This window comes from Lutjanus erythropterus, chromosome 7 (assembly GCF_056507025.1).
Source record: "Lutjanus erythropterus isolate fLutEry1 chromosome 7, fLutEry1.hap2, whole genome shotgun sequence".
NCBI classification, from domain to species: Eukaryota; Metazoa; Chordata; class Actinopteri; order Lutjaniformes; family Lutjanidae; genus Lutjanus; species Lutjanus erythropterus.
In genome coordinates, this window is record NC_139323.1 from 14,022,617 (window position 1) to 14,048,231 (window position 25,615).

Below are 25,615 nucleotides of genomic sequence, written 5' to 3' on the forward strand. Positions count from 1 at the left end.
TCTAGATGCCCGAGAACAACCTGAGGAGACAAGCTCCGGGAATCAGGGCCCCCAAGAAACCTTGTCCACCAGCTAAGCCTGTGGACCCACTCTTAAGTGTCACCTAGCAGGCTACATGCCAGGCACAACTACTAAAAGTTGGTCCCTTGGTTCTCGATTTGACACTTTGATAGGGGCCAGGAAATCCTACCAGCTACGTTTGTGTTAATGACCAAGTTGTTAAATTATCTGAGTTCAGTAGATAAAAGTTTGTGTGACCAATAAATTGAATAGATACTGTGTATCTACAAGTATATTGTAGAATAGTAGATTTTTTTAGTCTATTTAGTATATTTTCTTACATTTTCATGTTAAATGAGAATGTAACACTTACATGACAAAAGTGTAATTAACTATACCATTAGCAGCAAGCTGTTAATTGCAATCTTAGTCCAAGTACTCTCACATCGGTGTTTTCATTTCTGTTTTTAGTGAAGTTACCAAATTCCATGTACTGATACAGGTGTCAGGCTGGTTTCTTCATCAGGTGTATCAAAATTAACAGGAAATGTTAATCACTTTTGATTGTACACATTCACACAGTCTTAAGGAGAGATCTATACAGGCAAAATAACTGAAAACACCTTGGTGGGACCACTGTGGGAGTACAGGAGTTCACTGAAGCTTTATGCCGATGCTTTGTTTTTGATTGGGATGAGAAGAGTTGAAGAAAGTCAGCGAGGCACGGCCACCATCCTGAACTCCTCAGGAGAAAGGGTAAAGCCAACCACGGCCTCCAAGCTGGGCATTTCTCCAGGAACAGGAGAGAGCGTGAAGCGCTGGAGGAGACATGTAAAGAAAAGGAACAGCTCCATTCTGGCCAGGTGCTCCCCTAAACACACACGTTTACCTGCAGGGAAACAGCAGCTTTATTTTAGTAGATTCATCACCCACATGATATCATCATGTTGGTCGTAATTCCTGTAAGCTAAATTAAAGAACTGCAATACAGTTAAATGTGTGTGTGTAAACAATAAAATGTCAAATAATATCACTGAAAGTAGAGGAGTTTAGAAAACAACCTGCTGAAAATGGAAGGAATGCGTCTCTTCTGCGAAACCGGCCCTCTGAATCCAAGAAATGCTCTGGATTGAAGGTATCTGGAGTCTCCCACTCATTGTTATCAAACAACACAGCCCCAAGCATTGCACTAATAGCTGTGCCCTGGAAAAAGAGTGATGAGATATTGAATCCAATCTTCTCTTTCAACACTGTTACTTTTTTTCTTTTTTTAGAACATTTTCAAAACCACACAAAACAAAAATCTCCCCCTACCTCCCTCTGCCCTCCAAACCAGTACTTAACCCACTCCACCCCATCACCAGGGCATTAAATGCTGTTGTTCGTCTTGGAGGAAGCACATGCATTTCTCTTCCTGTTGTTATTGATGTTGCTACCATAGCGCTTGCATACTCTAATATATACTCTATATTAATAGTCTGCAGTTCACAAATACTGGTTGCATACTAAGATTTGGACATACTAATGAATCTCACTGACTGTTTCAGTGTGATAAAAAGCATATTGGTATGGAATTTCAGATGCAGCCAGCAGTGTTTGCAGGGTTACCTTGGACCGTATTTCACTACTGGTTACTGAATACATGTCCTAGAATGTACCCATTCTAAATATTTTAATTTTGGAATACTTTGAAATTGTATTGTTGAGCCCATTTTTGCCGGTCACTCTGAACATAGTTAAAACTTGGTTGAGGAAATGACTTCACTGAGATCTGTGTCCTGTTCTCACATGCCACATAGAGCTCCTGCACACTACACATGTCCAAAGAATGAATCCTATGCTGAATAAACAGATTGAATTTGTGGCTAATTAGTGATACATATTGGAAACTGGCTAAGCCAATTAACCAGATAGTTGGTAAAACTAACAATCTATTCAAGTCAAATTTTATAGCCTGAAATTACAAATTAAAAAAATTGCTTCAGGGTGCTTTACAATCTGTACAACACACAACATCCTCTGTCCTTAACGCTGACAGATCACATTATGATAAAAACTAACTTAAAGTTTATGACTGTACTGTTGAAACTTTTGTGACCATGTGTTTAGGTAAAATACAGTATTTCCATACCAAAAACACATTCCTGTCACTGTCCTGGCTGTGTGTTGCTTCTTGTGTGCTGTCTGGATGTTGTTAGTGCCTCACATAAAGTTGTGTTATCCATGGACAACAAAAAATTGAATTAAATTAAATCAAACTTTTTAGGTGCTGGCTGCAGGCATGCTAACATTAGTTACAGCTTCTGCAGCGGACTGACTTTCAGGCTATCAAACACAGCACGCTCTTCATTTTTTAGATATATTTTGTGATGGCATTGTATTTCACATTACAAATATTGCAAGTGTTGTCTGTGTTGAATTTAAAGAAGTGTAACCATCCTTGCAACTGTTTTGGCTCACTGTTGCCCTGATCACTGTGACTTGAACAAGCTGCAGGGATGATGTTGCTCTATCTTCATACTCTCTATTACGCTCTCACCCAGACGCACTCCCTGGTACAAAAATTTGGCAAAGACTGCTTTAATGTGAACTGGTACTCAGTATACTGATTTGGTCAGTACCCTCAAAAGTACAGAATTGTGTACTCAACCCTATAAAACAAATTTTACAGCTTGTCATTCCTCCCTGCTTGAGTCTGGTAATAGTACTTTACCTTAGGTATGAAATATCCTCCCAGTGTTGTGTCTTTACTGGCCATTTTTGGGAATCCAAAGGGAACAATATTTGCCATCCTTTGAACCTCATGGATGACAGCGTCAGTGTAAGGCAGGTTGGGTCTGTCGGCCATGTTGGGCTGACGAGACTGTCCAATGACTCTGTCTATCTCTGCCTGGACTTTCTCTGAGTGAAAGAGCAGAGTCACAGCTTCAAATGGCAGCTCAATGCTTCATTGTACACTTGAAATAGCATAAAACCATCTATGAGAATACTCCTGTGTTTAAGGTGATTGATAAAATACTAACCCTGTATCTCTGGGTAGTGCAACATGTATACGAAGGCCCAACGTAAAGTGGTGGAAGTTGTTTCTGTACCAGCCTCAATCAGGTCCAGGGTGCAAACCAGCAGGGATTCAATGTTGAAACCAGCCTGGGGATCCTCTTTTTTCTGGCCGTACATCAACAGAAAACACACTTATGACATTACATGACATGACAGTAACCATTAGCTGGAGAGTGGACTTTGGTTCATCATGACTGCTCTCAGCTGTAGCCTTGTTATGCTCTGCCTGGCCATGTCTCTCAGTATAAGCTTGGCCTTAGATTAGCTGTTAGCCTGCCCTTGGCTGCCAAGTTATCTTTGCTCTGCCTCACTTTGACTTGTCATGTTTAGGTTCAAAAAGAAATTGTTTGTTTCCTTTTACATACTGTATTTTGGTCAGGCAGATTTTTCATTAATCAGATCAGTGAGCAAAGGAATTTGATCAACCCTTGATAAGATTCTAATACTTATTGAAGAGCAACAAATTTGTTTTAATTTGACCCAGTTAGTCTTTTTTTACAGCAAACATTTTGAAAAGGGGCTCTTTTCTATTCATTTGAAACTTGAAAAATTGCTAAGATATCCTTTCCCTGGATTCCAGGGATCTATACCAAAAATGTGTAAATGTCTTACCTTATCCATCTCCACCAGGTAGGCATCAATAAAATCACGAGGGTCGTCAGGGTTCCACTCTTCCTTGTGCTTCTCCACTTCCTTTTTCAGGAAATTCATGATCTCCCTGTAGTTGCCGAGAACAGTCTGGTGAGGTCCTGGCAGGTACTGCAGCAAGCCAGGGAAGGCATCGTACAGCTGGTGATGGGGCAAACCATCAGGTCAGTAACAGACTCAGTTTGTTTTGTGATCACAACATGATAGTTGAAGCAGTTCAAGAATTACCTGAGCCCTTGCAGAGCCAGCAAGCACAACAGCTTCATTGTCCAGCTCCAGAATCTTGCGAAAGCTTTGATCGCTGTACTCAAAACGATGTCCAAAGACCACAGAGGAGATGATGTTACTCACTCCATTTGTTATGATATACTGGGGATTGAATGGTCTTCCTGTGGATATGTTGAATTCAATTTAAGTGATGACTAATAACACTTACATTCTGTACAGTTCTGATGTGATGACAGTACACTGTTAGCAGTATTTTTGCAGCAGTAAAGTTATGTGACCAAACAGATGAATCCACTTGCCTTGTTCATCTTTGAAAGCTTCACAGATGTAGTTGCTTTCCACTTCAATATGTTTTTCCAGTGACTTCTGGCCCTCGCCAAAGTAACGCAGGTGAGAGTTGGCAAACTTCCTCTGCTTCTTCCACAGGTAACCACTGCTCAATGCGATACCTGTGAGAATGTAATATCAAATTATCATCTTCACCAGGTGTAAGCCAATATGTGTGTGTGTGTGTGCCTGGACCTTGTCCACAGCTAATCTTGGATACTACTGGACCAATCAGTGTCATTTCTTCTGTGCACATCCTTGACTGCATCTTTGAATGACCTTTGTGATTCACAGTTTTTAAAATACTTTGGAAAACCTTTTTATGGCTCCATGCAGGTGACAGTTGTGGCCGGACGCATTGTGTTTTTGGGTTGGCCCATTCTTGTGAGCATGATATCTCAAAAGTCGTCAGGGAATTTCTTTAAACTTGACACAAATGACAACTTGGACTCAAGATGGAACTGATTAGATTTTGGTACAATTGGGTATGCCTTGTTATGCCTTTCATTGGCACTGGTGATGTGAAAACATCTGATTTTCTTACAGTCACAGAAAGCACAAGTGTGCATCCTCTTCAGGTATAAAGTCAGTGCTTCTGCTGAGCTTCTTGCCTCAGGCTGCAGCAGCACTGCAGCTGCTATCTGGCATCACCTGAACCTGCATGCTGTGCACTTCTTCACACCATTAAATTAAGGGTTTACTTTGACCAACCCAGAGCTGATAATTGTTGGAATAATGGAAAGATGAACAGAGATATTTTTGGTGAATTTTGTTTTGTTTAAATTAAGCTGACTTGCAAAAAAAGACTTGTGAGTTTGGTGAGAACAATTAAACATCTGTTTCTGGTTATACAAAGTATCTTACTCTTTAAAAAAAAAAACAGTCTCTCACTGTTGCCATCCTTTCCATCGCTGTGTTTTTATCTGTCTTCTCTGCTTCCATCACAGTTAGTTTTGTGGTTTTCAAACTTGTTTGTAAAGTTTATAACCTGTAATGCTGTTGAATTGCTCTGTGTACGGTGATGCAGCTAAAAAAGACTTGTTTCACCTTTTTTCATCAGTGCGTATTGTCTTGAGGATTTATTTAATAAGTGCACCAGGGAATAGAAAACTGTATTTATATGATTCTCCTTAATTCCCCATTGAATAGACGTTATCCATGTGCATTTTTGTAAGCTTCTACCTATTTTATCCTGCAACTGTAATGTGCACTATCTGAAAAATGAAAAAAAAAAAAAAAAACGAATGCTCAACTGGAAGAATCTCAGTTGACTGTGGGGATTCTGACTAATGATTCGAATCAGCCCCAGTGTCCACATGTAATATAGTGACAAAGGTCACTAAAATATGGATCTCCACAGAGGTTAACCTGCACACAAACTCTGACTGCCCACAATATGAAAGTGATTGTGTTACTTGTACTCAGATTGAAGACACTGAGTTGGCATTGACAGTAGTTTATCCCATGTGAGTTAGCTGACTGAGCTGTCATTTCTGGTTACATCCTTCAACACGTCATAGAGAAATTTAGTTTGACCCTGACGAAGGAGCTTGATTCAGTAAAAGACATTTGTGGCGTCATACATACTCACCAAGGCCCTTGAAGGTAGTGTGGAAGAGAGGGATGATGGGTCGATCAACAAAGCTGTCCAGCTGGTTAACAAGAGCCTCTTTGACCATCTTGTATCCTGAAATAAACACCATCCTCTGACTGCCTCTCCTCAAGCTGAACACGGGACCATACTCCTGAGCAAGCTGCATTTAAAAACACATTAAGAAGTGTTTCACAAACAATTTTGTATCTTTTCGATATATTAATTACATATTGGATAGAAGTAAAAGTCGTTTTTGTCAGATGAATTGATGTGAAAACTTCCGACTAACTCTGAGTAACTTTACATTGCAACTATTGCTGCAAAAGGTCGTCTCAGTCTGTTGTTGATGCTCATGATACAGTTAGTTTCACCTTATGACGACTGTTCCTCTGTATGCACTTTGTCTGTGTTTGCTACATATTTTCATGATTTTTGAAAAGTTCGAAAATAGAAAAGTTCAATGTGGAAGCTTTTTTTTTTTGCGTTTGACCAATTTACTTCTCTGACAAGCCTCACTGTTCTCATGCATGCTCACTCATAATTTCCTTCAGCTGTTCCATCAACTGGTCACTTCTATACAGCAGCACAGCAACACACTTTCATTGTTAGCCTACAATCTTACAGTTTAAATATGTTTCTCTCTGCAGTTTGTTTATTCATGTGTCAGAGTCAGCTACCACCACCACCAGTGTCTGGACTGTATTTGGGGATTTATCTAGCAGCTGTTCAGGGCAGACACCCCATGATTACAAAAACTCCCAGTAAGTGTCAAAGACTTTCTGTTAAGACTGTTTATCACATATTTTCTGTATAGTAAACAATTATCTTTACTTCATTCACTTAAAAATAAATGTCTGCTTATTTTCCCATGTTTTGACCTGTAGTTTGTCGCTGATTATTTGGCAGGTTTTAAGCTGAGAAATTGTTCGATGTTGTTTTGAAAACTTGCTTGTCAATCCATTTTCTAGCTGAAAATAAAACACTGCTTTGGGTAAAACATGTGATTATGCATTGATATCAAACTGGCAGGCAGTAAAAAAAACACTTGAGTTGCAATTTTTTGATAATATTTTGTATTTATCTTTTTGTGCTTATCTTGTTGACAACGCTACTTTCTGAAAGCCAAATCGCACCTTGGATAATGATGATCAACTTTAATATTCTTGACTCTACTCTTGAAAAACAGTGTTTCTATTCACCTCACCTTCTCCATTGTTTTGAAGTCAACTCCTGTGAAGACATTTCCCAGAAAAGGCACAGCCCAGGGTCCAGGCGGAAAACTGTGTGGCCTCCAGTTTCTGACCACATCAGTCAAAAGTAACACCACAATACTTAACAACAGCCAACTAGTAAAGCCCATACACTCAAAGAGTGCTTCAAAAATCATGATAAAAGTATTTCAAAAAGCCCTCTGTAAAATCCTAGTTTGCTCCTGCAGACAGGACAGTGGTGCCTCTCACATTACGAGGGTGAGGAGTGGATGATTCTGAGAAAAAGACCCAAACAAGGAAGTCTTACATAACACTGGAGGCCACAGAGGACCTCTGAACTGACAAACAAGGCTGGAGATTGAACTCTCCCAACTTCTGCATGTTACAGACACAAGGAGATCTTCATAATCATTTTGATTAAATATATATATATTCAGTTAGTGAATCGATGATGCAGTTAGTGTAGCAAGGTAAAATAAAAGAAAAAAAGTGAAGACATATTTAAATGCATTACAAGTTTTTGATCTGTACAGTTGAGGGATTTTTATGCTGTGTATGAACAAATGTGTTTAGCACATCACTTTTTCATCATCTCAAAGTACAAGCATTTACATTTGGCCCAGTTTCTAAGGGTGCAGCGATAAAATGAGTTATTAGTTATCAATAATAAAGATAAAGTGACCAGTCATTCACCTCCATCTCATGTTTTTACTTCTATATTTGCACCTCGTGTGTCTTGTCTCAACTCATACCTTTACCCAAACCTAAACCTGGGAATATCCTGAAGCCTAAATTCAACACCAATGACTAAGACTGTTATCCTAGCTGTTCACATTAGCTCCCATTAGTGCAAACAGTATTCCTAAAATGATTCAATTAATCAAAATTCCTTTAAGAATATGTATCATGTAAGCACTACATAAACTAAAATAAAGTCTGTCAACTAGTTTTTGACACAGGGTCAATCTGAAAGACAGGGCCACAAAACTAGTTAATGATGCAGGGCCCATGTTGATATTCTCAAGAGGAGTAAATTTCCTCACAAATGTGCAATAAATAAAATGACCAAAACCAAGTGACATACAGTGAATTTGGGACATTTAGAACTCCAGCCTTGACTCACACCGGTCCTCAGAAATTTGGATGTGCAAGGGCATCCAATTTTCTTTACTAAAGTGCAGTTTTTATATGATTAATTATTATTAATTTTTATATATTTCATCTATAATAATACATAATATTTTACAAGTTAATACTAGAATTTGCAAAACAACTAGTCACTAAAATTGTCAGATTGTCAGTGGCACTGATACATAGATTATCAAGTGGAGGAGACTATCAGGTACACGTTCAGGTACAGTACTTGAGTAAACAATTGGTTACAATCCACCATTGTGCCCTTGCATAATGGGAAATTCTCCATAATTAATACTTTTGTTGATGCATTTATGTATCTTAACCAACGCGGTTCGATATTTTCGTGATAAATGTTTTGCGCTTTTATTTTGATGATTAGGCACGTAAACCGGAAGTCTTATCTTGATATCAACTCGAGTGACTACAAAATCTGGTCGTGTCTAGAAGGGAACCCCAGACCCGCGGCAGTCATTACTGTAACTCAACCCTCAAACGCTAACAACGTGCAGCTGAGAAGATACGTAAACGGACATAATTAAGCTGAGAAATGGAGACAATATACGGTGTGCTGGGCTTGGAGTGGATGGACGGCTGGACTATTTTGATATTTCTGTTTGTTTTTCTGTTGCTGACTGATGTTTTGAAGAACAGAGCGCCGAAAAACTTCCCTCCAGGACCGCGGGCTCTTCCTTTTATTGGAGACCTTCATCACATTGAACCCTCCAGACTGCACCTGCAGTTCACAGAGGTAAGATAGTATCCGGCCACATTCACTGAAATAACATGTCTCAGGTTGTTTTGCCAATAAATATCTAATTACCTTGCCCTAGTGGAAGATAACAGTGTACATATAATACTATATTCATAAAAAAAAAAAAAAAAATCAATTGTTCTGGCTGTCGTCCACCAAGAGAAAGCAACATTACAGAGACGTTATACAAAAGTTTCAACAATGCTTGGCTTAATTGGCACCGTTGTCCTATTTAACAAGCTTGATCACCCCATTAAAACTAAGATGTTGCGCAAAAGGTGTTATGTAACACCAAAAGTCAAGTCATTGCATCACGTGTTATGCATGATTCACTTTAGTAATGTTGACCTGTTGCGTATAGGGAGCAACTCCCTTATTACTTATCAGTAAAACAAGTAAGCTACCTCACTATTTCACCTCTGACATTTCACCCTTATTTAGGCTTTAGCCCACAAGATAAACAGACCTGTTCAGTGAAAAAAAAAAGTAATATAGTGTGTATTCAGTTACTTTTTAAAATTGGGCCAGATTTGAGAAAAAGTAAAGTGTCAAGGTGCTGGATATTTACATTTCATATTTATGTTTATATGACCTATAAATTAGGAATCTAAACAACGCAGCTTTTAATTTTTACTCCGCCCAATAAGATTTCACAATTGGAGAAGAAACGTTATGTACAAAAGTACAGGAAAAACAATGCCTCTTTGTGATCCATGATTAGAAGCTTGGTTTAACAAACACAACATAGCATCTAACATATTCTTTCATTCAGTCTGACTCTCCAAAAATTCTCTCTGCTTAATCAACTGGAGTTAAAACTTTTGAATAAAATAAGTGTCTTTGTGCTTAACAACAGACAACCGATGAATAAGCTAAGTAGCATACTAATAAAATGATAATCCTCGAATAAACAATGTAAACATCCATAAACTTATGTTACAATGTTAGCAGGTTATTTAAATTAAAGCACAATGACGTATGTTTTTCATATTTATAAGTGATCAAAGATGATAGAGGGTTCAGGCTCACTGAAAGGTTGACTGATCGGACAGGGTACTATTTCAGCTTGATCCTCAGAAATTGCTTCTGTGACTTTTCATATTTCCCAACCAGCAACTTGTTTGTTTGTTTTTTAACAGGATTGAATTGATTTTCAACTGAAACAGGAGTTAAATGTTTTGCCATTATATGAATAGTACACAGATAGAAATTAAGAAAATAAAATAATGGTAAAAATGAAATAGTGCCATCCATCTATTCCCAACAGAGAAATCTCCCAGCTGACCACAACCCTACCTCACAGTGTTTGTGCAACTTAGGAAGTTATTTATTTACTGGATGGGTGTGGACACTGCAAGACGTACTGACCTCTCAGCACTAAATGAGTCAATTTCCCAGGCAAGTCGTCAAGCAGACAACACCACATTTCAGTAAAGGACCTGTGATTACCCTTCAAAACTATTCTGTCTCATGAGGGAGGACCCTGAAAGTCTCCAAGTACCACAGTGTGGCAGCAGGTGGCCTATCTTTAGTCCAGTTAATCAAAATGCATTTTCTGGCATATAATAGTAATTTGTAACCTAGTTTGAATTATAAATGGGTTAGAGTCGCTTCCTTTGAGGGAAGACCAAGAATGAAAAGACCTGAGTCTCTCCTGACCACTCAGTTATTGAGAAATCGTTCCCCCAAATCATTTAATGTACATTACCAAAAGTATTGATAAGAGACTCCAGTCTCTCTTTGACACTAATTACAGAGAGGTGAGGCCTGATGGTCCATCTTGTTTAGTGTGTAAGGAGTAATATGAAGATGGTGTAGTATTTTAGTGTGTCTCTTCCAGGCTGTTACATGTAAAAGTGGATTTTAGATGCGCCTTTACATTTTACATCATTAGTGTTCTCAGTGTCAAGATCTCGCTCTCATTTCTATGCAGCGAGAGTAGTGTAGCCAGGTTTTATCCCAGGTTGGTTGGAGTACCTTCTTTTCAAAGTTGGCAGGATATTAATGCCATATATTCATGCTTTAGAGTCAAACGTTAATACAGCTTGTTTTGTTCACAAGCCAAAGATGGTCCGTTTGAGAAGCCGAAATCAAAGAATTTGGATTTATTTTTTTGTTTTTTTAATGACTCAAACGATTAATTGATTATTAAAATAGAGTTGACAACTAATATATTAATAATTGCAGCGCTACAATCAGTGGTGGCTTCAGGCTGTTTGTGGGCCAGGAGCAAAGAATATATTAAGATGGCACCAGCTGCATGCACTTGCATTTTCTTCAATCGAAGGGAACTTTATCATGTTTCCTGGCACATTTGGCCATAAAGTATCATGTTTTATCTACCACATCCATTAGCTTTTCTTTTTCTTTGTTTTTGAAAACATGGTCCACCAGTCTGAATAACAACAATTATAAGATTATAAGAATACTAATGTCAAATCCAGAGAATAAACATGAAACAGTGAGCGAGATTTGTTTTTGAGCTGTAAACCTCTAAAGTTAGACTTTTTTTATTTTTTTTTATTTCATACTCAGTAATTATATCAACTCAGTATTGAAGCAAAACCTCAGTCCACTCTTGTGTTCAGTTTGCACAGAAATATGGAAACGTTTTCAGCCTCCGTCTCTTCGGTGGAAGGATTGTGGTCATTAATGGCTACAAGCTTATGAAAGAGGCCCTGGTCCACAGAGGAGAGGACTACGTAGATCGTCCCATCATACCACTTTTTGATGACAACTTTGGGAGTAAAGGTAGTGTGTGTTGCATTGTGTTTAAAAATCTCCAGTTAGTGTAGTTGCTGTTAGTTATACCCATTTTCAGTTACAAGGTACAATTTATACCTTGTACTTGTACAGTACATAATGACAAATAAATCTGTAGATGTATTTATCAGCACCAGACAGCAGCAGGGTGAACAGGCCGTGGGTCATATGCACTGGAATAGGTCAGGATTGTTGCTCTGTATCGGCCCAGAGTAAAATTCAGGTACTGAGAAAGAAACAAGGGTTTTGGAATATTTCTAGTTCATCTGCTGCACCTCAACTCTTTGCTTCTGATTGTGTTGGGTTTACTTCTGGTCTGATCTTGTTTTGTGTTCCTGAAAGGTCTGGTGATATCCAATGGCAATCCATGGAAGCAGCAGAGGAGATTTGCTCTTCATACACTCAGAAACTTTGGTTTGGGCAAGAAGACTCTGGAGCCATCCATCCAGCAGGAGTGTCAATATCTCACCGAGGCATTTGCCAATGAGCAAGGCACTAAAGAAATCTTATTTTTCAACAAGTAACAACCAATCAGTATATGATTCTTAACTGTTTATAGGACAGGATGTGTTTTATTTTTTTTACCATGAAACATTATTTTGGGCTGAAAGTGGGCCACAACACACCCACTTTACAAGAAATCAGTAATCAGTCCATACATCTGTGTGTCATTATGGTACATCATATACCCACAGATGACACAGAGACAGGACTTGATAATCACCATGAGGAAAAGAAACTGAATCTGCTAGACGGAGCGTCCATGTTTCATGTTGTTTTGAGGTCATAGTAGTGTTTGACACTGAGATGGCGAAGTGGACACGCCCCCAGTCTTGCAGAGCAGAGAAAACAGCAGATTTTTCATCATTTTAAGACCTAAATTTATATACTTGGAGCTACATTAATTATTCAAAATCACTCACATTTATTGTTGCTTTACAATATCTTTAAGACCAGTTATTACTGGGACTACTAAATTGCAAATGAACATTTAAAACCCAGGAACAATAAAGTTGCTACCACTGAATCAGAGTTTACTCTAGACCTTTTTTATGTTGGCCAATATGGCAATTAATATTCAAGAATTCCAGCCCTATAGAAGAACTAGCCATATAATAGCAAGGCTTCAGCATCATTTGTTTAAGTACCAGGCCTGTGTGCAGCATGCAGCAAACTTCAATACTGAATGGAAAATAATCACAATTAATTCACAAATACATTTCCTTGTGTTTTATTTACACAGTCTTATCTATTGTCTTTCTCTTCATTTTATAGGCAAGCCTTTTAATGCCCAGATACTGATAACCAGTGCTGTGTCAAACGTCATCTGCTGCCTGGTGTTTGGAGAGCGCTTTGAGTACACTGACAAGCAGCACCAGTGTATTACTCAGAACTTCAATGAGATAGTGCGGTTACAAGCAGGTATTTGGGCACAGGTGAGCTTCCTTTGTAAACAAGATGCAGCACGCAGTAATCTTTTTTAAAATCAGGATTTATTAAGCCAGACCCCATAAATCAGTGGTGTATTTAAATGTCTATTTTGTAAAAAGGTTCCAGAACGACATAATCAACATGACAGTGAATTAAACAAATATGAGGGAACAGTGGTGGAAGACGTTCTGAAGTCAATACATCAATGTAGAATATGTTATGTATTAAGTAACAGTCCTGCATTTGCCTTCACTTAAAGCTACTACAAGGAATCTTAATATTGTGTTGATTTTTGAGGCACCTGTAAACAAAAGCTATAGTGTTCCCACCACCATAACCATAAAATATAGAAAATAAAAAATCTCTTCTGCTTCCTTTAGGTGGCTAATGTACCACTCACTGTAACTTTGTCTGAGAAAATATAAACAGAGGCTCGCTTCATCTGATTTCAAATAGAATCTGTTATACTCCTTGCAGTAGAAATAAGTAAAGTACAAATATCCAGTTCAGTATTTTCCAAACAAATGGTTTTGTCACTCCAAGGGGTCACCAGAGAAATCTGAATGTATAGAATTCCAGTGGTTAAACCAATGGAGAGTATCTGTTTTTTGACAAATCCAGCAAAACAGCAAAATCAGTTTCACCACTTTTGCCTGTTTCTGAATTCTCACGTGATCTGGTAACTGTCCTCATGTGGTTTAGATTTACAACACATTTCCCTGGCTGCTGAGGTCCCTGCCTGGACCTCACAAGAGGATATTCACTCTGTTACAAGAGATACTTGACTTCATAGAAGTCAAGATCAAAGAACATAAAGAAAGTCTTGACCCCTCTTCACCAAGAGACTACATCGACTGTTTCCTTACAGAAATGGGAGAGGTGAGTGTTTATATTTGTTTTATATTTGCCCATATTGTGTTGTGTCACCACCTCATCACTTTAGACATTGGTGTGTAATTTTGTCATGATTAGTGAATGAATTTGTGATTATGCAGAAATGGGAGAGGTGAGTGTTTATATTTGTTTACATAATGTGTTTGTTCTCTTTGGGTTTCTAATGAAATACATGACATCTGATACCAGAAACTGTCTCTTGTGTTTTTGATAGAAGGAGGATGAAGACTCTGGTTTTTACATCAAGAATTTGTCTGTTTGCACTGCGGACTTGTTTGGTGCTGGAACTGAAACTACTACCACTACTTTACACTGGGGACTGTTGTACATGATCTACTACCCTCACATACAAGGTGTGTGTGTGTGTGTGTGTGTGTGTGTGTGTGTGTGTGTGTGTGTGTGTGTGTGTTTGTGTGTGTGTGTGTGTGTGTGTGTGTGTGTGTGTGTGTGTGTGTGTGAGTTACATCTGTCCCACCCCATGCTTGCAGTGTCTTGACATGATGTTATGATATCAAGGGTCTCTCAAAGGTCAGGTCTGTATTTGGAGGGAAAGTTTGCAGGATATGTTGCACATCATTTTCCTCTCAGTCGTCCACACAGACTCAGAGTGTTTCCTGTTTTCTCTGTGTGCAGAGAGAGTCCAGGCTGAGATCGATACTGTCATTGGTTCATCCAGACAGCCTTCTGTGAGTGACAGAGAAAACATGCCCTACACTAATGCCGTCATCCATGAAACCCAGAGAATGGCCAACATACTTCCTCTCAATGTGGGCCACATGACAAGCAAGGACACCACACTCGACAAGTACACAATCCCAAAGGTACATCATGCACGTGTGAGAAAAAAACTGCTTTATGTGAGCGTTTTGGTTCTTGTTTGTTTTCCAAATTGGGTTCTCTGACAACATAACTTTTGAATTAAGTTTGATTATTTCATAAACTGCCTTTTCTGAGGTTAAGAATTAGAGTTGAGACTTAACCTTGTAATTTGTTCATTTTCATTTGAAGAAAAAATAAAAAACACTGTTTGATTCACAATTTTCATTAATGGCGTTTCCTCAGGGCACCATGGTCATTCCCTCACTCAGCTCTGTTCTACATGATGAGTCGATGTGGGAAACCCCACACACCTTCAACCCTCAACATTTTCTGGACCAGGACGGTAAATTTAGGAAGAGAGAGGCCTTCCTTCCTTTTTCAGCAGGTCAGTCAGTAGAGACATCCCATACATCGTTTTTCATTTCATTTTTCATTGCAAATATCAAGGTAATAGCATGGATGACAGCCTCAGTACTGCACTCTTTCTGTTGTTGTTTGATATGACTCTGGTATGACAACTGAGGTGAATAAGTGAATGGTTTTCAAATGGAAACAACAACAACAATAAAAGAAAAAAGACAAAATTTCTCCTGAAGCCCAGACATGCTGTTCACACCACACACACCTAGTATAGACGATGTGTATGTGCACATGAATGTGGCTCCAAGCTAAAGATCTACAATGAAGTTTTAGGCTAAAAACATGGTCTAAATGACATATTTTAAGTTAGTTAGGCAGACTTGGATTACCTCAGACAAGCAGTATGGAGCCATTTTATTTTTTTTCTGTTTGGAAACTGGTCACCATTCACTGACATTGTTTGGGAGATTCTGCAACGCTGTTTTTCTGTGAAACTCAACTGTGAAACTGACTGAAGTTCATGCAGGAAAATCACTCCAACGTGGCTGAATTGAAACATTTCTGCAAAGAAGAGTGAGCCAAAGTTCATCCACAGCAATGTGAAAGTCTAATTTAAAGTGTTTGGCTGCAGTTGTTGATATTAAGCTGTTGATATCAAGAAGTTATTAAGTTTAAGGGGACTTGACTTAGAGTTTGAAGTTTGAAGACCTGAATCAACTGAGTTGGACAAATATGCAACAATAGAAGAAACTAGGAAGGGGACAAATACTTTTTCATGCCACTGTATATTATTTAAACTAACAGCTTCACTGAAGAAAATACATAATATTGTCTATCAATAATCATTTTGCCATAACTGGGAGGAGATCAGGGTCTTACAGTATTCTTTGGTTGTGTCAGACTTTGAGCTGCAGCAGCAATATATGATCAAGGAGAATCGATTAAAAGTTGTATGAACACACCTCATCTGTCGTATTGTGTGTCCTCAGGTAAGCGTGTGTGTCTGGGGGAGCAGCTGGCTAGGATGGAGTTATTCCTCTTCTTTACCTCCCTCCTTCAGAGGTTTTCTCTCTCTGCGCCCGCTGGGGAGCAGCCCAGTCTGGAGTTCATGCTGGGAGCCACTCGTTGTCCCAAACCTTACAACCTCTGTGCCGTACCACGATAAACCAACAACTACCCCAAACAGAACCACATCTCACTATAATTATCTTGTAATTATCTTCTTTTCTTATAAAGTGAGAAAAACATATTTTGGTAGTTTGTGTTTTCCTTTCAATCAATGGGCCTTTTTCCTATATACATTTTTGTGTCATTAATGCAATCTACTGAATTCAAATACACAATAAAATCCTTTGCCAACCCTCAGTGACATGATGCTTTTCATGACTAATTGATACCTAATATATTCCACTTTAGTTTTACAAGTTCAGATTGAAAACATAAACTACAGCCAAATATTTTTCACAGGTGGATTGTGAAAACAATACAACAGTGTATTGATATTAGAAAATTTTCTTTCTAGTTTGTACTTTTGAATACTTAAGTATTTTTAAAAGCAGGCGCTCTAGTACTTTAACCTGTGTAAAATTTTGACTGAGCAACTTTCACTTGTAGTTGAGTAATATTTGATCAGGAGTATCTACACTCACCGGCCACTTTATTAGGTACACCTTGCTAGTACCGAGTTGGACCCCTTTTGCCTTCATAATTGCCTCAATTCTTCTTTTGTCATGGATTCAACAAGGTGCTGGAAACATTCCTCTGAGATTTTGATCCATATTGACATGATAGCATCACACAGTTGCTCCAGATTTGTTGGCTGCACATCCATAATGTGAATCTCCCATTTCACCACACCCAAAGGTGTGCTATTGGATTGAGATGTGGTGTGTGGTGGAGTGTTATCCTGCTGGAAGTAGCCATCAGAAGACGGGTACACTGTGGTGATGAAGGGATGGACATGGTCAGCAACAATACTCAGGTAGGCTGTGGTGTTTAAATGATGCTCAGGTGGTATGAAGGGGCCCAACGTGTGCCAAGAAAATATCCCCCACACCATTACACCACCAGCAGCAGCCTGAACCATTGATCGAAAGCAGGATGGATCCATGCTTTCATGTTTACACCAATTCTGATCGTACCACCTGCATGTTGCAGCAGAAATTAAGACTCATCAAACCAGGCAACGTTTTTACAATCTTCTATTGTCCAATTCTAGTGAGCCTGTGCGAACTGTAGCCTCAGTTATCTGTTCTTAGCTGACAGGAGTGGCACCCAGTGTGATCTTCTGCATACCTTGGTTGTAACAAGTGGTTATTTAAGTTACTGTTGCCTTTCTATCATCTCAAACCAGTCTGGCTATTTTTCTCTGACCTCTGGAGTCAACAAGGGATTTTCACCCACAGAATACTTTTGCTTTTTTGTTATTTGTGTTAACAAGCAGTTGAACCTAATGAAGTGGCTGATGAGTGTATACTTTGATTTAAGTACTGGGGTTGAGTAGTTTGTCCACCACTGGTTAAACTACTGCTTTGAGTACATATATGACTCCCTAACACTCCATACAGGCATACAATACTACATTTTAAAAAAAAAACAATAAATACAATAAATACATACTGTATATAACTGGTTGAATTAACTACACCTGTATCAAAACCCAGGAGAGTTCTTGGTCCATACAATCTAACAGAAAAAAAAACAGACATTCATTTACAGTGAATAAACTCATACTGCCATCTACTGGTACGAAGGATAAACGTCAGCTTGATCATTCACTGTGTTCACTCATACAACGAGAGAATACGTGAAAAACAGCCAAATATTTTTCACAGGTAAGATCATTCCTTTCCTTTTGTGTTTGTAATGTATTTAAGTAATAGTTTTATTTACGCGTAGTTAATTACTCCCTAACATGATATATGGATATGTGATGTGACATGAAAATACAGAGTAAATGTATGCTGTGTATACTGCACTTTACACCTGTATCAATAACCTTTTCCGTTCTTCGTATAGAAACAAATAACTGAATTCCGTTTTTTCGTTTTCGACAAGAAATGAGTTGGTGTTTCATCTGTGTGGAGACAGAAGGAACAAATAGGCTCAACATTAAGCCTGTATTTTTCAATATTTTAACCTGATATTTACTGTGGAATATTATCAGTGATACCTCTCGCACCTAGACAAAAAAAAAAACTTCCTGAGGTTATTTTCTGTCGTACAAATTTGACTTATTAATGCGGACACAATAATAATGTTCGAGCTATGTTCTTGCTGTTTTACGCTTTTATTTTGAATGTCAGGCACGCAAACCGGAAGTCTTGTCCTGATATCAACCTGGAAAAGGATATGGATCTGGATATGATAATACTTTACTGGCTCAGTGTCATACCGTAGTGACAGTGCTGTAAATCAGTAAACGAGCTCAAATAAGCAAAGAAATGGAGACAATATACGGTGTGCTGGGCTTGGAGTGGATGGACGGCTGGACTATTTTGATATTTCTGTTTGTTTTTCTGTTGCTGACTGATGTTTTGAAGAACAGAGCGCCGAAAAACTTTCCTCCAGGACCGCGGGCTCTTCCTTTTATTGGTGACCTTCATCGTATCGAGGCCCCCAGACTGCACCTGCAGTTCACAGAGGTAAGTCGATTTTAATGTCAGACATAATGTTGGTACTTGGAGAGCTCAACGTTTTCTGAGGTGATAAATATAAATATAAATATAAATATAAATAATATAAATAAGTTTGATAAATATTGTTGTAGATGTCTCAAAACTCAAATCTGATACAAAAGGTGATCTAGGGGGAAGTGACAATATTCAATAATCAAAGTCAAAGGAATCAATGTGGGAAATTATGTCAACTCAGTGCAAAAACAGCAGTCTGCTTTTGTGTTCAGTTTGCACAGAAATATGGAGACATTTTCAGCCTTCGTCTCTTCGGTGGAAGGATTGTGGTCATTAATGGCTACAAGCTTATGAGAGAGGCCCTGGTCCACAGAGGAGAGGACTATGTAGATCGTCCCATCATACCACTTTTTGAGGATTTTCTTGGGAATAAAGGTAGTGTGTGTTGCATTTGGTCTAAACAGTCTTGAGTTAGTATTTATTTATAGTAGCAACAGATGCCATATAAGGCATTATTTAGTTGTACCCATTTCCACTCACTTCTGGTTTAATGGATTGTTACTCTCAAAGTAAAGTTAAGCTACTAGGAAAGAAAAAATGGTTTTGGAACATTTCTAGTTCATCTGCTGTACCTCAGCTCTTTGTTTCTGATTGTCCTTGAGTTTACTTCTGGTCTGATGTTGTTTTTTGTTTCCAAAAGGTCTGGTATCATCGAATGGCAATCCATGGAAGCAGCAGAGGAGATTTGCTCTTCATACACTCAGAAACTTTGGTTTGGGCAAGAAGACTCTGGAGCCATCCATCCAGCAGGAGTGCCAGTATCTCACTGAGGCGTTTGCCCAACAGCAAGGCACAAAACAACTCTTATTTTTCAACAAACAACAACTAATCAACTAATGCTTCTTAAAGGAGCAAAATGTAGAAATTGCACATGTGAAAATGAGTACTGCAGTCCAAGTAGGAAGTTGGAGCCATAGACTGTATACTACATATGTTGAAATCCTAATTCAATGAATGATCTATGGTTGAAGCGCGCGGTTTCAACCTGCACTCAGGCCAGCTGCAGGAACACTGCAGGAGTGCAGGATGTGCGCAACATCCTAAATTGACCATAACAAGTGATGTGGAGTCCTCCACTGTAAGTTATTTCTTGTAAAAGTTTATAAATGATTTCTTATGACTCATAAACAGACTCAGCGAACATTCAGTATTAATATGAACTCTAAATTCAGTGAAATGGATGAACAAAAATTAAAAAATTAATTTTGACTCTTTCATCAGGGGACACCGTGGCTGGAGCGTTGAGTCAGTGTAGCGAGTATTTCAGTTTAACCTGTTTCCTTGATCTCTTACAGCACATCAAGGTTATTGTATGATTCATTGCAGTAAATATACTACTTAGTTCTCCTTTAACTGTTTTTTTTAGAATGACACATTATTTTGGCCTGGTTCACCTCAAAACAGGACAGTCCCATAAACATGTAAATCTGTCCCTGACTGATGAAGTTAAACTGTTGTTTGGTTGAGTTCAGAATGAGTTGGCATGAATGTTAGTTACATACATAAACACTCAATCTCCTTGGTTAAATTACAGACGTCTGCGTTTGAACATTGTTGGAAATTTGTGATCATGTTAGTACACATCTCAACAAAATCTATAACATACAGTATGTCTAGTGATAGTGAGACATTTTAATGTGGAAATGTTACATATTACAGCTTTAATATTACAGCTCCAGTTCCCCAAAGTTGTGCTATTGTGTCAGTCAAAAACAGAAAGCAGTTATTTGCAGAAACTTTTTGACCTATATGCAGCTGAACACATTATAAATGATCAATTAGTACTGAATGTTCAAACTGATTAACTAAAGTTGTTTTCTCTTTATTTAATAGGCAAGCCTTTTAATGCCAAGACACTGATACACAATGCTGTGTCCAACATCATCTGCTGCCTGGTGTTTGGAGAGCGCTTTGAGTACACTGACAAGCACTTCCAGCGTATTCTTAAGAACTTCAGTGAGGCAGTGGAACTAGATGGAGATTTTTGGACACAGGTGAGCCTCTTTTGTAAATAAGATGTGTTGCTTTTTAAAATCAGGATTTATTCAGACAGACCCCATAAGTTAATGGTGTATTTTAATAACTATTTTGTAAAAGGGTTCCTGAACAACATAATCAACAGTACAGTAAAACGTCCCCTGTGACCGATATGTCATTATGCATTACATCATTAGATAAGTGCATTAATGTGTAAGCAGCATTTTGTATTGGGGTTAAGGTGCAGCTAGTATGAGGGGCCTCTGTTTTTTAATGAATATAGCAAAAACAAAATCAGTATTGCCACATTTTGCTGTGGACTCCACCTGTGTGCAAACTAGTGCTTTTATTTTCTCTGCAATGCTCAGATGATCTGGTAACTGTCTTTATGCTCTGAAGGTTTATAACACATTTCCCTGGCTGATGAAGTGGCTGCCTGGACCTCACCGGAAGATATTTGCTCTGGTACAAAATACATTTGACTTTATAGAAGTCAAGATCAAAGAACACAGATCAAGTTTTGACCCCTCCTCACCAAGAGACTACATTGACTGCTTCCTCACAGAGATGGGAGAGGTGAGTGTTCTGATACGTCTTCACCAGTGACAGCTGTGGCTGCAGATATTATGTCCTCAGATTGTCCGTATTTACCCAAGTACATCACCTTCTTGTGAACACAATATGTCAAAAACACCTGCACTGAATTTCTTCAAATTTGATACAAACATCATCTTGAACTCAAGGATTAACCAATTACAACAGTGTGACCTCACAAAACAAGTTTTTTTTTTTGCCATGATTTATTTCAGTTTTAGTTTACCTCCAGGCTCAGATTTTTGGAGGAATTTAAAAGGTATTAAGTATATTGGCAATTGGCATTTTCACTATATTGACATGTATGATTTAAATACTATTACAATTAGAAAATACATTTAATACATAGATAAGTTGTATTAAACTACTTCAGAATCTTCATCTTTGACTACCAAAGTCTAATCAGTTTATTCTTTAATTCTTTAATTCATTCGTACCAAGTCTGAAGAAATTCCATGAATGTGTTCTTGAAATATTGCATTCACAAGAATTAGACAGACAGATGTGCAGAGGCCTAATTATGGCAAAATTTTTACATAGATATCTTATAGGATAAAATGATGTAGATGTGACATTTTACATCCAAAAGGTCAAAGGTCAACTTCACTGTGACATCATACTGTTCAGCTCTCCTCTGCAAAAATAGTCTCTAAGTGAAGACAGCATGTTTCTCACTGGAAATTCACTGGAATAATACATGTCAATATAATGATAACTTATATTTTACCAAAAATACATTTAATACACAAATAAGTTTTATTAAACTACTTCAAAATCTTCACCACATATGTTGTATAACTCTGGACAGACATGGTTGGTGGAGTCTTACAACAGTGATGCAGTAATTCTAGATATTTGTCTTGTGTTTGTTCTCTTTGCATTTTCTAATGAAATAAATGACATCTGACACCAGAAACTGTCTCTTGTGTTTTTGATAGAAGGAGGATGAAGACTCTGGTTTTTACATCAAGAATTTGTCTGTTTGCACTGCGGACTTGTTTGTTGCTGGAACTGAAACTACTACCACTACTTTACACTGGGGACTGCTGTACATGATCTACTACCCTCACATACAAGGTGTGTGTGTGTGTGTGTGTGTGTGTGTGTGTGTGTGTGTGTGTGTGTGTGTGTGTGTGTGTGTGTGTGTGTGTGTGTGTGTGTGTGTGAGTAACATCTGTCCCATGCTTGTTATGTAAGCATCTTGATATGACTTCATGGTATCAGAGGTCTCTCTGAGAATGAGAAAGTTTGCAGGATATGTTGCACATCATTTTCCTCTCAGTCGTCCACACAGACTCAGAGTGTTTCCTGTTTTCTCTGTGTGCAGAGAGAGTCCAGGCTGAGATCGATACTGTCATTGGTTCATCCAGACAGCCTTCTGTGAGTGACAGAGAAAACATGCCCTACACTAATGCCGTCATCCATGAAACCCAGAGAATGGCCGACATACTTCCTCTTAATGAGGGCCACATGACAAGCAAGGACACCACGCTCGACAAGTACACAATCCCAAAGGTACATCATGCATGTGTGAGAAAAAACTGCTTTATGTGAGCGTTTTGGTTCTTGTTTGTTTTCCAAGTTGAATTTTGAATACATTGCTTTTTGCTATTATATTTGGGTTATTTTTGATTATTATGATTATTTCTTCAACTGCTTTTTCCAAGGTTAACAAATTAACCATGAGTTTCAATTTTGTAATTTGTTCATTTTCACCTTTATTTTTTTAATTAAAAAATCACTTGGACAAATGCCAAAAAAGATACATTCTTACTTACCTTTTTCATGAATGGCTTTTCCTCAGGGCACCCTCATCCTGGCCACACTCAGCTCTGTTCTACATGATGAGTCCATGTGGGAAACTCCTCACACCTTCAACCCTCAACATTTTCTGGACCAGGATGGTAAATTTAGGAAGAGAGAGGCCTTCCTTCCTTTTTCAGCAGGTTAGTCCGTCTTTGCAACCCTTGAAAGTGCCTCCCCCATCCTGATTTCTTCCTAAGTCCCGCCCCTTTTTGCTCTGTGCTCTAATAACAGCTGACTGAAGTGGTACCTCAATCTTTTTCCTTTTCCTGTAAAAGCAGCATATCGGGTTTTGTCTTAAGTGAGCTAATGTTTGCAAATCATGAGCTCACTGGTCATCTCATGTTATCAAAACATGAGCTAAGTAGCTAGCTAGTAATTACTGTAGATCAGCTAGCTAGTAAGATAACATTTTGCTAACACGTATTTCAACATAGAAATGCCTAGCACATAGAATATCTGAGTACAGGAAACAGGAAAGGAGAAGGATGACTGAGGTACCAAGGATGCTGTTAGCACTGTTACTGGAGCACAGACCAAAAAGGGGTGGGACTTAAGATCTCATATCTTCAAACAAAAGTGAGTATGAGACAAAGAGAACCTGAGTATACACAGAACACTGTTTTTAAATGAACAAGATGGCGCCATGGATGGCGTCCTTTGTACTGCTGTCTGGTACATTTTCTGCTTGTGTTTATAATCCTCACCAGGCGGAATTATGCAATCACTTATGTGTGTGTGTCTCTCTGTGTGTGTGGGTGTGTGTGTGTGTGTGTGTGTGTGTGTGTGTGTGTGTGTGTGTGTGTGTGTGCCTGATCAACGGACCTTGAGCTTGTCTGCAAGTAATCTTGCATACTACTATCCTAATATTATTTGAGGATCTGAAACAACTGAGTTGGACAAATATGAAACAACAGATGAAATCAGGCAGGGAACAAACACTTTTTCATGGCACTGTGTATTGTTTAAACAGCTTAACAGCAGAAAATGAAAACAGATGCGTACCACTTCTTGCAAGTTCTACCGTAACTTAGAGGGGATTAGGCTCCATGTCTAGGACTTTGAACTGCAGCAGCATTATATGGTCAAAGAGAATCCATTAAAAGTTGTGTGAACACACCTCATCTGTAGTATTGTGTGTCCTCAGGTAAGCGTGTGTGTCTGGGGGAGCAGCTGGCCAGGATGGAGTTATTCCTCTTCTTTACCTCCCTCCTTCAGAGGTTTTCTTTCTCAGCGCCTGATGAAGAGCAGCCCAGTCTGGAGTTCAAGTTGGGAAGCATTCGCGCTCCAAAACCTTACCGTCTCTGTGCTGTACCACGATAAACCACCAACTGCCCCAAACAGAAACATCTCTGTTTCACAACACAGTGTCAGTAAAACAGAATTTGTGTTTCTTCTTCTCAATCAATGGGCCATTTTCAATAAACCTCTTTATATACTAATGTAATCTACTGAAATAAAATATGCATTAAAAAAATCTCTGGGGACTATATTCTGCAGTTGTCGAGAGAGTTCAAGAAAATAAACTCAAATGCAAATGGACAGTGTTGTCTGTGAATTTGTAGTGTATTTTTTGTGTTGTCATATTGAGGATGTTCTTTCAGTTTGCGTTTTGTCTGTTTGCATGTGTTCTGTGGAGTTGCAGGGTGCACTTTGAAGTTGTCGAATTTGCTGAAACTTGATGGGTGTGTAAATAAATGATCAGCTTTTCTCTGATTGGGGTTTTGTTTTTTTCGAGCCAGCTAACCCAAAAATTCTGGCCATGTCTCACTTTTTTCATAGTACATCCCTCTGCTCACCTGGCTGAATGGCCTCAGAGTTATGATTCTGTAACCTAAAAAATAACAACAGGGTTACAATAAAATATCTTTAGATAAAATATCTTTTCGACGTGTTAGTGAGTCTTCTTCATCCAATGTTCATACCAGCTGAACTACATGTAATTAAGTCTTAATTATTTCAAAACATTGGTTTTGACAATAATATTGACAGTAAAGGTTGAAAATAAAGGAATTCAGATATTATATATTGTACAAAATAGATATATAAGATATATTTAGAATAGTGTGAAAATAGAATAAAAATGTGTATAAATGCACTTTATTACTTAATGTCATTGCTGAATACCATTTTTCGATACTTGCAGACTGAACATTCTTATTAGACTGATCAAATTAAAATAAAAGTAAGTATGTTTAGTATGTCTGACTGGGGAGACTCAAATCCAGTTTTGAAGTGCAAATGTCAAAGACTGATACTAGAAATCTGTTCCTTTACATGATGGCTCGTTGAGACCTTTGTCTACAAATATATCTATTTCAAATTA

General features: G+C 38.3%; 3 protein-coding genes across 4 annotated transcripts; 2 read left to right on the top strand and 1 right to left on the bottom strand.

Moving 5' to 3' along the window:
• Positions 1–332: 332 nt before the first annotated feature.
• LOC146323737 (cytochrome P450 2J2-like) lies at positions 333–7,346 on the bottom strand. The gene is made up of 9 exons (XM_084722835.1): positions 7,062–7,346; positions 5,855–6,017; positions 4,232–4,385; positions 3,937–4,093; positions 3,673–3,849; positions 3,024–3,165; positions 2,714–2,901; positions 1,062–1,203; positions 333–889 (listed from the first exon to the last, which is right to left on the bottom strand). The coding sequence occupies exons 1-9, from the start codon at positions 7,242–7,244 to the stop codon at positions 714–716; spliced, it is 1,482 nt and encodes a 493-aa protein (XP_084578961.1). The 5' UTR covers positions 7,245–7,346; the 3' UTR covers positions 333–713.
• A 1,369-nt stretch (positions 7,347–8,715) lies between these two features.
• LOC146323738 (cytochrome P450 2J4-like) lies at positions 8,716–16,472 on the top strand. 2 transcript variants are annotated; one of them, XM_084722825.1, is made up of 9 exons: positions 8,716–8,953; positions 11,545–11,707; positions 12,062–12,211; positions 12,995–13,155; positions 13,853–14,029; positions 14,259–14,397; positions 14,678–14,865; positions 15,107–15,248; positions 16,213–16,472. In XM_084722825.1, exons 1-9 carry the CDS (start codon positions 8,753–8,755, stop codon positions 16,386–16,388), a joined length of 1,497 nt encoding a protein of 498 aa, XP_084578951.1. In that variant the 5' UTR covers positions 8,716–8,752; the 3' UTR covers positions 16,389–16,472. The 2 variants fall into 2 exon arrangements, with proteins under 2 accessions (XP_084578951.1, XP_084578952.1); XM_084722826.1 differs by having other exon boundaries at positions 14,262–14,397.
• Positions 16,473–18,589: 2,117 nt separating this feature from the next.
• LOC146323739 (cytochrome P450 2J4-like) lies at positions 18,590–25,170 on the top strand. Its single transcript, XM_084722827.1, has 9 exons — positions 18,590–18,867; positions 19,128–19,290; positions 19,556–19,705; positions 20,749–20,909; positions 21,292–21,468; positions 22,425–22,563; positions 22,814–23,001; positions 23,291–23,432; positions 24,437–25,170. Exons 1-9 carry the CDS (start codon positions 18,667–18,669, stop codon positions 24,610–24,612), a joined length of 1,497 nt encoding a protein of 498 aa, XP_084578953.1. The 5' UTR covers positions 18,590–18,666; the 3' UTR covers positions 24,613–25,170.
• Positions 25,171–25,615: the final 445 nt, after the last annotated feature.

Bases quoted from the DNA above. Each gene is read 5' to 3' on its own strand.
- LOC146323737 (XM_084722835.1), bottom strand. From the start codon at position 7,244: ATGATTTTTGAAGCACTCTTTGAGTGTATGGGCTTTACTAGTTGGCTG. The intron at 2,902-3,023 runs GTTAGTATTTTA...TCTTTCACTCAG, and splicing joins GCACTACCCAGAGATACAGG to AGAAAGTCCAGGCAGAGATA. The intron at 1,204-2,713 runs GTAAAGTACTAT...CTCTTTTTCCAG, and splicing joins GAGGATATTTCATACCTAAG to GGCACAGCTATTAGTGCAAT.
- LOC146323738 (XM_084722825.1), top strand. From the start codon at position 8,753: ATGGAGACAATATACGGTGTGCTGGGCTTGGAGTGGATGGACGGCTGG. The intron at 12,212-12,994 runs GCACTAAAGAAA...TTCATTTTATAG, and splicing joins GGCATTTGCCAATGAGCAAG to GCAAGCCTTTTAATGCCCAG. The intron at 14,866-15,106 runs GTACATCATGCA...GCGTTTCCTCAG, and splicing joins ACAAGTACACAATCCCAAAG to GGCACCATGGTCATTCCCTC.
- LOC146323739 (XM_084722827.1), top strand. From the start codon at position 18,667: ATGGAGACAATATACGGTGTGCTGGGCTTGGAGTGGATGGACGGCTGG. The intron at 19,291-19,555 runs GTAGTGTGTGTT...TGTTTCCAAAAG, and splicing joins GGATTTTCTTGGGAATAAAG to GTCTGGTATCATCGAATGGC. The intron at 23,002-23,290 runs GTACATCATGCA...GCTTTTCCTCAG, and splicing joins ACAAGTACACAATCCCAAAG to GGCACCCTCATCCTGGCCAC.